The sequence below is a fragment of the Theobroma cacao genome, chromosome 4 (genome assembly GCF_053813885.1).
Source record: "Theobroma cacao isolate CCN51 chromosome 4, ASM5381388v1, whole genome shotgun sequence".
In the NCBI taxonomy this organism is placed as follows: Eukaryota; Viridiplantae; Streptophyta; class Magnoliopsida; order Malvales; family Malvaceae; genus Theobroma; species Theobroma cacao.
Genome location: NC_142642.1, coordinates 31,529,025 through 31,544,802, shown reverse-complemented (window position 1 = coordinate 31,544,802; position 15,778 = coordinate 31,529,025). Strand labels below are relative to the sequence as shown.

General features: G+C 31.2%; 1 protein-coding gene across 1 annotated transcript; it reads right to left on the bottom strand.

Annotated features, from left to right (window-relative positions):
- Window positions 1-8,745: 8,745 nt before the first annotated feature.
- On the bottom strand, window positions 8,746-13,258 carry LOC18602178 (RNA-binding KH domain-containing protein). The gene is made up of 7 exons (XM_007033399.3): window positions 13,046-13,258; window positions 12,783-12,871; window positions 11,558-11,709; window positions 10,279-10,395; window positions 10,024-10,140; window positions 9,649-9,792; window positions 8,746-8,992 (listed from the first exon to the last, which is right to left on the bottom strand). Exons 1-7 carry the CDS (start codon window positions 13,123-13,125, stop codon window positions 8,846-8,848), a joined length of 846 nt encoding a protein of 281 aa, XP_007033461.1. The 5' UTR covers window positions 13,126-13,258; the 3' UTR covers window positions 8,746-8,845.
- Window positions 13,259-15,778: the final 2,520 nt, after the last annotated feature.

The window sequence follows — 15,778 nt, the reverse complement described above, 5'->3', positions numbered from 1 at the left end:
TATGCTTAGGTTGCCGGTTTGAATCTAGTAGGTCGAATTTTCTTTATGCTTTGTGCTTTTTATTTTCTCTCCCCACCTCCAACTCTTTCAATTAAATATAATCTGATCTAATGTGTTTAATACTTAATGGAATTTATAATTCAACTTAATTAAAATTTAATTTAACAGCAATTAAAATTGATTTTAAAATTAATTAAAATCTTTTCATATTACATATAATTAATTAAATTTCATAATTTTGCAATTAAAATGAAAAGGTCTTGGTTTTGGGCAAAAAAAAAGGAAAAAAGGATAAGGAAAGTAAAAAAAAATAACAAAATCTGAAATAAAAAAAATAACAAATGGATATACTTTTTTTAGTTTAAAATTAACTTTGTAATTAACATCGTTACTCTTTCAAAGGGTGAAAAAGGTATTGTTCAAACAAATGAAAAACAAGTGTAATTTCCATCAAATTTCAAGAGATTTTGATATTTTTACCAATAATATATTTGATAACTTCCTTTAGAAGTGGCAATTCAGCTGTTTAAGTCTGATTTATTCAAGTTCAAGTTATTAATAAAAGACAAAATGTTCAAAAAAGCCTTTGAATTATTTAAAAAAATTTAAATAAATTTTTATTTTTATTACATTTAATCAAATCTTTATACTTTTTATTTTAGGTCAAATAAACTTTTATAATTAATAGTTAATTAATTATCATTAATCAAAAAGTCCATTATCATTTATATACATGTAGTATTGACGTCGCGTTAATCGGAAGGTAAAAAATGTGATATGATTGTAGCATCATACCATATCAACGTGCTATATTATCATTCATTATAATGTGTCAATATATTACATTAATGTCACGCCAATGTCTATTGGTGTTATTTCAAAATCAAAGGTTATGTCACATAATGAAAAGCTATTTTAACTCAAAGATTATGTCACATAAAGTGACATAGTATGACTATTAAATTGTAGGTAGGTTTTCACGTGAATGGTTATGTCTCTTAATAAAATGACATCCAAAAGTTATGAGAAAAATTGAAAAACACCATAACTCAAAAGTTTAAATATAAAAAGTTATTGTTTCAAATTATAACTCAAAAATTATGTTTTATGAAATGAATAGTTATCCTTTTATAAGATGATTATTGAAACAATACATTTATTCAAAAGTTATGTCTGGCAAAATGTAAAGATATCTTTTAGACAAAATGGTACCTTAATGAAAGGATTGTATCCTTGAAGAAGAGACACTTGCAAGCCTATGTAAAGGGTTTGTTGCCAACCATTTTGACACATCAAATCAAAAACAAAATAAGAGCAGAAAAATCAAGAGTAAGAAAAGTGTTGCGTTCTATTAACATAAACACTTAAGTTCTCATCAACTACAAAAGCGTCCAAATTCCTTATAATTTACTTACTGCAGAAAGTAGGCTCTAAGACTAAACAACTTTGCAAATCTTCATGTGTATTTAGCGGTCTACTTTCGTAAAGTGCAAAATGAAGTTAGACATTGGCTTCATTGTATCCCTAAGGCTATGCATTTTTCCCCTTTGCATACCGAGTGGTGGGGGTGAAATAAGTTTTAAAGTTAACGTCTATTGAAAAGCTCGCATTGAAGTCAATTTTGCCAGTTCTTAAATTCCATCTAAACCCCAGTTGCACCAATAGTTTTAAGACTTATTTTTCGTGGTGTTGGAATTCAATGGCTTTCTTAAAAGTGATACACTAACATTGTCAAGTTCATTGGCTTTGAAGGAGGAAACTTTATTCATTGGCAAAAGTTGGACCAATTTGATGGTGACAAAGAATGTGACAAAATGGTTCTTTATCAGATTACAAGATAAGTTTTCTTTCCTTATTTGATATGCATGATATTGTATTTGATATGCATGAAAAATGTATATTGGTTGAAAAAAAAATTTTGTTATATTCATATATGATCTTGATATGAATAAGGTTATTATTGTGTCTTCTATAATTGACATACTTCTCCCATTATGAAGAGACACTAAGAAAACTCTAAAGTGTAAAAAATAAAAGATATCTCTCGAAGACCTTAATAATCATTTTCAAATAACAGAAGAATATTGGAACCAAGATGAAGTCACAAACAAAATGAGAAAGATAAATATCCTAAAGTAGGTCATGTGATGGAAGACACAAGGCATGGGTTTGTGGCATTCCTATTATACATTAAGGTGTAATGATACCAATATATAAATACCATCCAGGTCCATGTGATAAGTGGACATGTGGCATTCCTATTATACATTAAGGTATAATAATGCCAATATGTAAATACCATCAAGGTTCACGTGATAAGTGTGCGGCATGTGGCATTCCTATTATACATGAAGATATAATGGTGCCAATATGTAAATTTAACATCTTGATATATGGTGCATTCCCATTTTACCATCAAAGGCATAATAGTGTAATTTAGATATTCAACATCATTGATATGGCATTCCTATTGTGCAATAAAGGTACAATGATGCTTGTGTGAACATATACATTGATGTGTTAATTTGACATTCCGATTATACATTAAGGTACAATAATGTCAATTGAAAAAAAAAAGAATGTGTGTAAGCTTGTAAAGCCCTTGTATGTATTAGAACAAACACTTAAACAATGGCATCAAAGTTTGATAAGGTTGTGCTAGCTAATGGCTACAAGATCTATCAATCTGATAAATGTGTCAATAGTAAGTTCCAGGTATCATCATTTGTGTACATGTGGATGACATGTTAATCTTTGGAACCAATAGAAGACAAAAAAAGGTTATTGTAAAAGAATTTTGACATGAAAAATATGGGTGTGGCGGATGTTAGTCTTGGTATAAGAATAATGATAAAGACAATAATAGCCTAACATTGTCTCAATCTCATTACTTTGAAAAGATTGTGATGAAGTATGGTAAGTTAGATTGTATGCCAATGACTATGCCTTATGGTTCTAATCTAAAGCTAATACCTAACAAAGTCAAGCAATAGCACAAAATGAATATGCAAAGGTGATTGAATACCTAATGTATGCCATGGTTTGTATAAAGCCGAATATTACTTTTGCGGTTGGGATGCTAAGTTGATTTACAAATAATCTCAGTAAAGAACATCGGTATGCTATTTATAGAGCTCTAAGATACTTAAAGAGTATAAAGAACTATGACATTTGTTATTAAGATTTTCTTTCAGTTTTAGAAGGGCATACAGGTGCTAGTTGGAACTCAAATAGAATGAATTATATTTCTATGACTAGTTGGATTTTTACAATTGATGGGGGTGTTGTTTCTTAGGGTTTAAGAAACAATCTTGTCAAGTAGACTCCATTATGGCAGCTGAATTTATAACTTTAACATCTGCCACCCAAAAAGCGGAATGGTTGAGAGATTTACTTTATGAAATTCCGTTATGGCCTAAACCAATTGCACCAATCTTGATACATTGTGACAATGAAGCAACTGTATCAAAGGCATATAATCAAGCATACAATGGAAAAAGTCGATATATTACACTTTGACATAACATTGTAAGACAAAGAATCAGTGATGGTATAGTCACTATAAAAGAATCAGTGATGGTATAGTCACTATAAGTTATGTGAGGTCTTGTGAAAATTTAACGGATCCATTTACTAAAAGTCTGAAAAAAGACTTGGCAATAAAGACCTAAAAAAGGATAGGTTTCAAACCTATCAACTAAATCTCAAATGGTGGGAGCTCACCTCGATTCTTGTGGCCAACCTGCAAGTCTTGAGTACTGACCGTTCTACCATATGGATGATTGCAAACACTAATTTATATTTTCCATCCCAAGGTGTATAGTGCTTGATTCCCGTAGTGTGTAAGGTAAAGTTAAACAAAGTTCTTAATAGACTCATAACATATATATGTTGAAGTACTATAATTACGGAATACTTTCGATGGAAGCCACCTATGTGAGTGGAAGTATGGCCACTTGTAGGAGCTAAAGGCTTGACTCTAACAGCACTCATGAATGGATGCAAAACACAAGGCCATAAAACATGTTGGCAAAACTAGATACAAAGTGAGCAAGGAAGCTTGTGTGTGTTTAGTAACTCAACTAGTCAAATGAAGAATCGATGGTTCAATGCTTGGTCAACTACTTAATTCAGACTAGAACCAACCACACTCACTAAATGAAGGTTCAAATATGCGGGATACCTTCATTTATGCATAAGATTCCCAAAGTTGTTGGTATTTGGAAATTTTGAAAATGGTGGGAGATTGTTGGTGTATTTTGAAAATCAAAGGTTATATCACATAATGAAAAATTATCTTAGCTCAAAGGTTGTGTCACATAAAGTGAAATAATGTGACTATTGGATTTTGGCAGGTTTTCATGGGAATGGTTATGTCTCTTGGTACAATGACATTCGAAAGTTATGAGATAAATTGAAAAACAAAATAGCTCAAAAGTTTAAATATGAAAAGTTATTGTTTCAAATTATAACTCAAAGATTATGTTTTATGAAATGAATAGTTATCCTTTCATAAGATGATTATTGAAACAATACATTTATCCAAAAGTTATATCTGGCAAAATGTGAAGATGTCTTTTAGACAAAATGGTGCCTTAATGAAAGGGTTGTGTGCTTGAAGAAAAGACTTGCAAGCCTATATAAAGGGTTTGTTGCCAACCATTTTGACACATCAAATCAAAAACAAAACAAGAGTAGAAAAATCAAGAGCAAGAAAAATGTTGTGTTCTATTAACATAAACACTTAAGTTCCCATCAACTACAAAAGCGTCCAAATTCTTTATAATCTACTTACTGTAGAAAGTAGCCTATAAAGTCAAACAATTTTGTAAACCCTCGGGTGTATCTAGCGATCTACTCTCGTAAAGTGCAAGATGAAGTTAGATGTTGGCTTCATTGTATCTCTAAGGGTACTCACATTATTCCCCTTTGCATACCGAGTGATGAAAGCGAAATAAGTTTTAAAGATAACATCTATTGAAAGGCTCACCTTAAAGTCAATTTTGCCGGTTCTTAAATTCCATCAAAACCCCATTTGCACAAACAATGTCATGTAATATAAAAATGACAAATTTGAGTACAATAAAAGTATAAGGGTTTATTTGAATTTTCTTAAATAATTTTAAGGATTTTTTAGATATTATGCTTTAATTAAATCAAGTTGAGTTTAAACGAGTCATTTTATCCAAGTCAAGTTTTACTAATCATTATTAAGTTTGGCTTCTATGCTAATAAAAGATTATTTCTCTGATATCAAAGTTCAAATGTTATATTTTACTTCAATGAATACAATTTTTTGAATGTAAATAGAAACCAATTCAACGTCAAGGTCATTAATCTTATCATATTAATTTAAAAACAAAAAATTTTGTTTTTTCAATTTATTTGAAGTTTAGATATGTTATGTTATTGAATGAAGAGTGTAATGTTGAAATGAGCCTTAAATCGATTAGAGTATAATTTTAGATTTAGAATTTATGTAAACTCACATTTAATTAAAGCATAATGCTCAAATAAACTTCTAAACTATTTTAAAAAATTCAAATAGGCCCTTATTCTTTTATTACATTCAATCAAGTTTTTGTACTTTTATTTTTGATCAAATAAGCCCTTATAACTAATGATTGACTAATTGTCATTAGTCAAAATGTCACTTTTCATTTTATATCCACATAGCACTAACATGAAGTTGATGTGGAAGGTGAAAAGTGTCACATGATTATGTTATTCACGTCATAATCAATTATAATATATCGGTATACTACATGATCATTAATTATAATATGTTAACGTGTTACGTCAACATCACACAAAATACAATGATAAATGACATTTTGACAAAGTTAATTATTAATCATAAGGATTTATTTGACTTAAAAATAAAATTATAAAAATTTATTTGATTCAAAATAAAAATACAATAATTTGATTAAACGTAATAAAAATAAAAAATTATTTAAAATTTTTTAAACAATTTAGAGATTTTTTAGATATTATACTTTCAATTAATATATGAAAAACTTATGAGTTGGCAAGTAATCGATGTTGAGAAAATCCGACCAAGTTATCAGAAAATTGTATTGATTTTGGTTGACTTTTTGAAGGGGTTTTTTCTTAAAATTTTTCACTTTTTGTTTTTAAATTTTCTTAAAGGGGCAAAGATTTGAACCCTTTTCCTCTTAATTTTTAATTAAAAGTTTAATCATTTAGTCAAATATATTTTTGAATATTTTCTCATCATATTTAATAAACATTTAATGCTATTTTGAAAAAAAAAATTAGGAGTGAACCAGTAGATTAAACCAAAATTCTATAACACTACTAGTTCAATTCTCGATTAGATTGTTTAATAATTGCTTGTCATTTACCTATCCAATCTTAACACAAGAAGCAAACAATTAAAATGTACAAGTTGAAATGCCATGGTTGGGACTAAGGGTGAGCAAAACTAAATCAGACCAATTATTCACTCAAACTAAATAAAATTTGAATAAAACTGTTCGATCTAATTGTTTTATTGGATCAATTGATCTAAAATATTTGGTTCAAATGGTTTTTTGGTTAGTTATCGGTTTTAAAAATTTTAGACCAATCCACCCAAAAAACCAAACTAATTTTTTATATATATTAATATATATAATATTTTTATATATATTAAAGAAATTGATAATAAACTCAATTAATAATATACTTAAAACATATTAATTTATTATATGTACATATACAAATCATAATCATAGCAATTTAATTTTAATTTTATATATTTATTTACTTATAAATCTGTATTAATATGGAACTACAAGTTATATATTTTAAATGATATAACTTATATATTAATATTATAATATATGATAGTAAATATCTTATATATTAATATAGTATAATTATTACACCTTAATAATATTTCGTAATATAAAATATTATGAATATATATATAATTATATAAATATTATATATATACATATATTTAATTTATATATAAGCATTACTATAGCTTATAATAAACTTTATTTATATGATTACACTTAATAATTTTGTTAATTATCATCTTAGTTTTTATAACATATTATTTATAATTAGTTATTATTTATACAAACATTAATATAAAACATTATAACATATAAGTTGTGTCATTAATTTCATATATATAATAAAGCAATATTATATATATATATATATATATATATTGAATTTATGCATAATTTGTATATTTTATAACTATGGATGAACTTTATGAGTTTAGTTATTGGAATTTGTAAAAAAAAAGTGTTAAAATTTTGAACTATTGGTTTAAAATCAAATTAACCAAATTAATTTTATATTTGATCGATTTGATCGATTTTTATATTTGATCAATTTTAATCAACTTTCTAAAAATATTTGATTCATTTAATGTACAGAATCAAACTAGCCAATCCATCCATTTACTAACCCCTAATTGGGACAGTTGGCTGATCTGGCAAGTAAACAATCCTGATTCCCGAGAGATGAGCTTGCACATGGGCAGTGGACTGTAAGCCATGTTCGGGCTTTGTCTTACGCACGTGAAAGCTAACGTTTTCTGCCCCTCAACTGAATCCTAATCCTACTACTAGATCAGATACTATACGTTTGCTCTGTAAAAACCCTGAATCATCAGCCCCAGTCTAGCAAGCAAAGGGCAAGGAAAACTTAATTAAAACAAATGAATGCTTATGTTGGATCCAAAAAAAAGTTTCACCTCAAACGCTTCTTTTGGCTGCTGAACATACTTTATTATTCCAGGATGCCTCTTTATTATTACTAGTTTTATCTCACTCACCTTCCCATTGTTGACAACATATATTAGGTATTCTCCCTTTGTCTTTCGGTCCGAATGGGGTCCAGTTTCAGGTGAAGTAGAAACCAAGTTCTCAAACAATATTCAATCCTCCCCCACTTTTATTCATTTTAATTACAAGAGAATATACCTAAACATGTTAACCCAAACTCCTCACTTGAGCAGAATTCCAACATGTTTTCCACATGAATGTTCTCTGTTGCTTTGCTTGCAGAACATAAGAAACAATGGTAAGGTAACTTGGATCCTTCAGAAAATACCCCCAAAGGATAGCCTTCAGCATATAGAATAATACTCAGCCACATAACCTAGCTAGTTTTTTCTATTTTAATTTTCTTTTTCGAATATGCTACATTTGTGCCAAGGCTGCAAAGCAACAGATGATAAGTTCAGAATCTTTTAACAAACTTTCTTCATCAAAGCTTTTAAAGATACAAATTCCAGCCAATACGAGAAGGTGCATGGGCCATAATAATCTCTCAAATAACATTCTAACTACTTTCGAAAAAAAATGACTCCAGAGAGAAGAGAAGATCCATATGGTTCAAGATAGTCAACCAAAAAAAAAAAAAGAATAAGAATAGAGGACCCAACTTACATTTTCTATGCTTAATATAAACTACAACGGAACAACAAACATGACACACCTACAAAACTCGATCCCACCTCACAAGGCCTAATGCTTGCAACAGAAAATATATATTGCACACTCCTTAAAGCTAATAACACAAGAATAAATCCAATGAATGTATTGAGTTTACAGAAAAACTGACCTCACCAAACCTAAACTCCGAGAGCCAACTATATAATTCATTTTTTAAATGTTTTCTTTTTTTTCATTTTTGTTTTTCTTTTGCCAAAAAGCAAACAATTTAATAATGAAGAACCCACCAGAAAGCTCACCAGCAAGAACCGTTAGCCTAATCTTTTCAAGCTCTGCTGAACTGATATGTAACAGAAGGTATACATGGCTATGAAATTCTGGAGTAGGGTAGAAACATTTTCAGAAAATTTATTATTAAATTCTCAGCGTCCTGTTTTGGGACGTTTCATTCCACTGGAATTAAAAGGAGAAACACTACCACTTGGACCAGGACTCTCCTCTCTGAAATTGGAATTTAGCATTGCCAGTTCACGCAACTGCTGCCTCTTGATAAAATCTTGTGACTCGTCCTACATATGACATTTAGAAAACACAGGATGAAAATATTTATTAACAATAACAGTTTAACACAATGATGCCTGCAAGTTGATAAAAGGAAAACCAAATGTGAGACACTTCCCAGTGTCATATATGAGCACAGAGAAAAGGTGTTTTATGCACCAAATGTTATGAATCAACAGAGTTTGAAGTTAGGCTGTAATCTAAGTAAACTCTTTTTTCCCCCCTAAACCAAAGTCATTTAGATTGCAAATTGAGTGTTCAATCATTTGGGAAAGATGAATTGGATTTGGTGTAGGCAAGCACATAATATTTTTCAATGACTAGAGATCCTGTTCATTCCTCACGTCAAGAAACATACAAAAAATTATTCAACGGAACACTTAAATTTTCTCTGAAGACTTATGATTGGATGCATATACTTCAAAAAAATTTTCTGTTTTCAAACTAGTCCGGAAATATATCCGAAGTTCAGACAAATCAAAGGAAAATTGTCCTGCAGCACAATTGTGAGGAGCCGAAGTTTCTGACACAGGAAAGAGCTTTCCACAAGCAAAAACAGGTAATTTTATGACAAATAATGGAGCTTCAAGAAGGAAGCATAGGAGACAACAACCTATTGCTAATAAACATCATAGAAGTAAAGAACAAGATTGGTGCCACTTACCACAGGTTTAAGTAATTCCTCTATGATTTCCTGTGCCTGTCTAAGCCTTATATCAACAATATTAGCAGGTAAATCAGCCTCAATTAAGATGTGGAGTGGATCATTCAGGTGCTCATAGCCAGGTCTGCCTCTGAGCTTCTCTTCCTTCAGATGGAAAAGATGGGAAATTATTATCCAAAACTATTCAATTTATATGTCAAAAGAAAAGGTTAAGTAAAAATATAGGGGGGGGTGGGAATTGGATGCAGCCATCAAGTTCATTGCATCTTTCTGTCAGTTTCAGCTGAATCACAGTTGAGATATAGCAGAAATTAGTGGTATCAGACCTTTTCAACAACAACAACAACAATAGTAATTATAACTTTGTAGCTTTACCTTGTCTGGATCCTTTATAGATCCCTTGCCTCTAATGTATACACGGCAGCCAGTTGTAGCTTCTACCCGTTTTAATGAATTGCCTCTAGGGCCAAGAAGCCGTCCAACAAAATTGAACTAACAACAAAGGAAAAGCAGATTCTAAACATCAGTATTCATACCCATAAAATGTTTGTTTCGTTCAATTGAAACTTGAGATATGATTAATAAACAAAGTTTAATCTAATGCACTAGCATTTTTCATATAAAGCTTACATTTGGATATGTATCAACAGGAATTTCAAGACGCAAAATCCTCTTCACAGTGTATGAACTAGGGCTTGCTGGTGCACCTTGCCAGTCCATTGTCATCCCAGGAGGTCCACTTAGTCTCTGTCAAAATACAAAAAGCAACAGTAGCACAAAAGATCAGTAGGCTCAATCCAGATAACTGGAAGCAAGATATTAAAACAAGTTTTAGCTTGAAAAAACCCTTGCGCACGCAAACACACTCGACTTTCCAAGAGAATACGTTCCCCAATGCTTCATGTAAAGTACAGGTACCAAAATGTTACAAAAGAGATTTAGAATGTTCACCAACTGAAAGAAGAAAAGGGGAAAAATAGGAACAAAAGTTGAATACACCTTAGAAACCAGAAATGAAAGGATAGATAGCCATTATTAGAATTGAGCAGAGCCTTTTGCACTTCAAGCAGACTAATCTACCATTTCGCAAACCATAGCATTTTGGACAGGAAATAAACTTGGTTCTCATCTGTGTTATTTAAAAGGATCATCATTAAGTAGAATATTGGAGATTAAACAATCATCGTGTTTGAGTCATCAACCAGATGCAAAGAGGGTTAATATGAAATTCAGATATTCACCATTTGGCACGAATGCTTTCATAGTTTCATTTAGTGACAATTTAGCCATTTTTAATGAATGGAACATAGCAACCAAAATCAGAAGCCATAGTTATAGAACAGTCAGATAGTATTCAAATTAACATATATGTTCATTCCTATATGACTATGTACACACCAATATGGGTCACATGGGCATGCATTTCGTCATGTATTTCCTGAAGAGAGGAACTGTACGTATAATGTGTCAGATAAGGTATGAATGAAAGTAGCAGGAAAATAAAAACAAAATCCTTTTCACATGGTCTGCAATCTAAAGCACAAATAAAAGTGGAAGAACTGATTTTAAAGCTTATTGATCATACTAATAAAAAAGAAACCACTTCAAACTTTATTGTTTGCTAGTGATCTTTATGATGCTGAAGGACAACAAGATTTCAGCATGTTATGATTCTCCTTTGCAATGTTTGACACTAAAATTATAATGGTGTTGACCAAAATTACTCTTAAAGCGCATGTCAGAGGATCCAAAGCAAAAACAACTTGTCACTTAGTTTACCCAAATTGTGCATTCAAAAGAACGTACTCAATCAACCAAGCAAGAGAAATGTAAAGATATATATATATATATATATATATATATATTTATTCAAAATAAAGACACTAGAGTGAAATTTATAAATAGTTACCTCTTGAGGAAGACTATTCCAGCCACCTAATCCTGTCCCAGAAACATTTGAAATAAGGTTTGAAGAAGCCATGGGACTGGGGCTTCTATGCCGCATCCGGTCAAAGTCACCAAATCCTTGGTTGGACATCATTCCTGAGACTCGAAATATCTCTGCATATGAAGACCATTATAAATGAGAAACAGATAAAGTTATGAAAATACATCAATGCATGAAAGGGGTGTAGCATCCAAAATCAAATTAGAAAGACATAAGAGGACCACAGTGGAATGAAGGTTGTAAAGTATGGATAAAACATTGACCACAAGTAAAATAAAACAGATTTCAGTTAACTGCCATTTTAAGGCAAGACTCATCACCAAAAAAAAAAACCTTAGATTTTGAAAACATCCTAAAAAATGGAAAGAATATGAATTTTGATATTAGGAAGGTCAGCTAACTGGAAAAATATATAAACTCCTGTTTGCTGCTAAATAAGGGATGTGTAAGGCTTCAGAAAATCATTTTTTGTGCAAACTATCAAGAAAATTACCTCAACATTCTTGCACTCAGGTTAAACATCAGAAGATTTGCTGAAATTCAAATTAGCAGAGCATGGGTCCTGTGTTTTTTCTTTTGTTACACTTTCACCTATATTTACCGAATCTCTAGTTACAATGCTATTCCTTTTCTAGTCTGGATTTCCTATAGTCAAACTTTCTTCTCAAGACGTCAGCAAAACTCGAAATGCAATAAGCTTTCAAAATCCAAAACTTAAGAATCTCTTCAAATGCATCTTGGTAACACTTGAATCATAAGGGGGGAAAAAACAACTCAAACCAGAAACCAGGTAGACCTGAGGCTTAAAATTCTTGATACTCTTGAATGTGCGGCAGCTGAGCACAGCGGCACTTAAGCCTACTTAATTAAAAGAACAACTATCACTGACTGACTCTGTTGTAAACAACTAATTCCAGGGTTGAGGCACTATCCAAAACACAGTGGTGTGATGGGAATTGTCATGTTTCAGCATTGGAAAACATAGCTAACTAACAAACATTGGGTTCAGTACATGATCAAGCGAAGACCATAACAACTCAGAAGAGATAGTTATTAGAATAGGAAACACACTTGAACATCTCATCACTACACTCAATCAGACTGATCTAACATGGGTAAATTAAAAGCAGAAAAAAAAAACCCAGAAAAAAACCTAGATCCAAGAGTAAGAGAGTAAAGAAGTAACCTTGATTTAACAGTCGGCTGCATATCGGAAGGACTTGCATGAAAGGTCCAAGCTTTTGATGCTCTGCCAACAGCTCTGATAAGTACTGACTGAGGAAAGAAAAGAACCCAAAATCCCACATAGATCAAAAAACTGTTAAACCCCAAAAGGAAAGACAAGAAATCGAGATTGAAAAACATAAGCAAGAATGAAGCCTCTTTAATAATATGGTTGAGAAGACGGAAATTAAGTTATCTTTTCTGTTTTGTGAAGTGGGGGCGTACCTGTCAACGTCTGGGGTGCTTCTAATCTGTGGAGAAGCAGCTCTCGCAGGTGAGAAGTTGGGATTATACAGACCTGACATGGCTTTGGCTTTTGAGGATTCTTTCAAGAAACCAAAAAAATGGAATTTTGGTTAAAGAAAAGAAAAGGGTTTTAGTTGTGGTTGTTGCAGAAGAAAAAAGGAGAAATGCAACACCATCAATAAAAGGGGTGGGGGGTGTTTGTAATAAGAGCCAACAAAAGAGAAAAAAAGAAAAGAAAAGAGAAAACAATAGAAGGGTCGACAGCTCTCTGTGAAATTTGCAGAAAGGATGGCAAATCTTTATTAATTACTAATTTTTTCCCCCTTTTTCCACTAATTTTCTTTCGAAGTAGTATTTCATTTCACCCTTTGCCCCTGCCTCCAAAGCAGTGGGTGCTGCAAACGAAAGCCTTGAAAAAAATAAAATTAAAAAAATAATACAAAGAGTGCAGTAAAGATTTGGGATTTGGACTGTGAGAGTGGAAACAAGTGGATCTTTTTAAGGTAGTAAGTGGTGGAGATTGGCAGCAAAAAGCTTTTACTACTTTTTACTAGGAGTACCATGTCCCGATCTTTTCCTTTTTTTAAGAATTATACGAAAACCCCCAAAATAAAAAAATCAGAGTGGCCAAGAGTAGGAAGCCTAGTCAAGGTAGGAAAGAGAAAGACGGTTTTTACTGCTGACCCATGCCCAGTGTTTGAGGCTGGCTGGCTGAGTTTGGAGAATTTTGGGTGTGCGGAGGAATGCAGTGAAGCCCTGCAGCGTCCGGAGGCCACGTGTCAACCATGCAGAGGATCAGATTTGTGTTGAGGAGAGAAAGCAGACCCCACACATGCAAGAGGCCAATGGCGAATGATAACGATGTTGCCAACGCAGTCTTAGCTGGACTGTGAGAGTGGACAACGCTCCACCCTTTCTTTTATTTATTTCTTTTTTCTGGTAACATCCTGAACGACGCCGTTCAAGAATTGATCACTCACTAACCTTGCAAGGAAATTTCCCTCTAACGTCTTCTCGTTAACATTTTTCTTTGCTATATTTTGCCCTTTTAACTTTTCCATCTCCCTATTTGTTTGGATAATTCTAGTGTATTTTGCGGCACACGGTGTTGACCCCTTTTTTGACACACACTAGCCTACGTATGTCTCTGCCTATGTTCTCTCAACCCAATTTCCATGAAGTGCAGGGGCGGTTCGCCAAGGCGGTGCGATTGAAAATACGAAAAGCGGTTTATTGACGGCGGTGTAATGAATAGTATTTTCTGTAATTTTATAATTTATTTTGTATTTACAAAATTAATCAAAATTAAAAAAATATATATTATTTTACCAAAATATAAAAGTTAAGATGAAAAAAAAATTAAATCAAATTGACGTTGATGATTGTTGTGAGTTGGAGGAAAAACAAAGGCCGTGGAGACTAAGCCACTTGGGCAAAAGGTAGTGCTGTCAATCAATATTTCATTAATTGAAAGAGCGTGATCAATCATTGTTGTGCTGGTCAAGCCCTTGGAGGGATTAGGACTGTGGAGCATTTTACCCGATTGACTTACCATTGGCCATTTCTCACCTCCAACTTGCTTCCCATCAAAACTGTTACATACTGTTTGCACAATTACTAATTATTATTTAACAATAAATTATTCTTTTTTTTCACAAAAATATAGCAAATATATCAATTAAAGAATAAAAAAAGACATTTATTAGCTAACAAATGTATTAATAATTGTGAAAAGTAAAAAGTTCTAAAGGTTGCGAGCAAAATAGTTTCAGTGGAAAAAAAAAAACAAAATGACTTGGAAACCTGAGTATTTGTCAAGAATTTTAATTTTTTTATCTGGATTGCTTATAAAACCTTATATTTCATTACATTGTCCAATTAAATATTGCCACATCATACATTATTAAATAAAAATTAGAATAAAAGAGAATTGGGATATAAAAAAAGAGGTTAAAACAAAACTGTGAAATAAAAAATAATTGAAAAAAATGTAGAAAAGATAAAGATTAACTAATATCTAGTATTCGAAATATAATGAAATTAATTATTTAGTATTTAGTATATGAAGAAAGAAAAATCTACAATTAGATATAGGAAACTTTCATTCTATGCAATAGATTGTACATCTTACTAATTTTATTAATCAATTACATAATGTGTCATTTTAAATATAAAGTTTTTAGACACGTAGCATGTTTTGACTAAGTATTTTTGAATACGGTCACTATTTGACTAATAAAGTGAACAAGAGATACAATTTTCTTAACAAAATGAAAGTAGAAGTATTTAATTTGTAAACATTTTTTTCTTGAAATGTCAAATTAATAATTTCATTATAGTTCGAATATAAATATTTAATTAACCCAAAAGAATAATTATAATGCCATTTAACTGGAATGTATAAATATAATATTTTAGTAATTGTTTTTAATGTACAATGTGGAATATCCCTTTTTTTATATATCCTCACAATAACGCCACCTCCCTATTTCAATACTATTTATAAACTTCACCCTGATGTCAAATTAGTCATTAGAATGGTAGAGATAAATGGATAGATACATATATTACTATGAATTTCAATTAGAGAAATGACGATTACGTAGATATTTGATTATATTATTAAAGAAAAATATATAAGACTGGGTTAAATAACTTGAAGGTATAATTGATTCAATTGGGTAATTTATTTATTGTATACGAATATTTGAC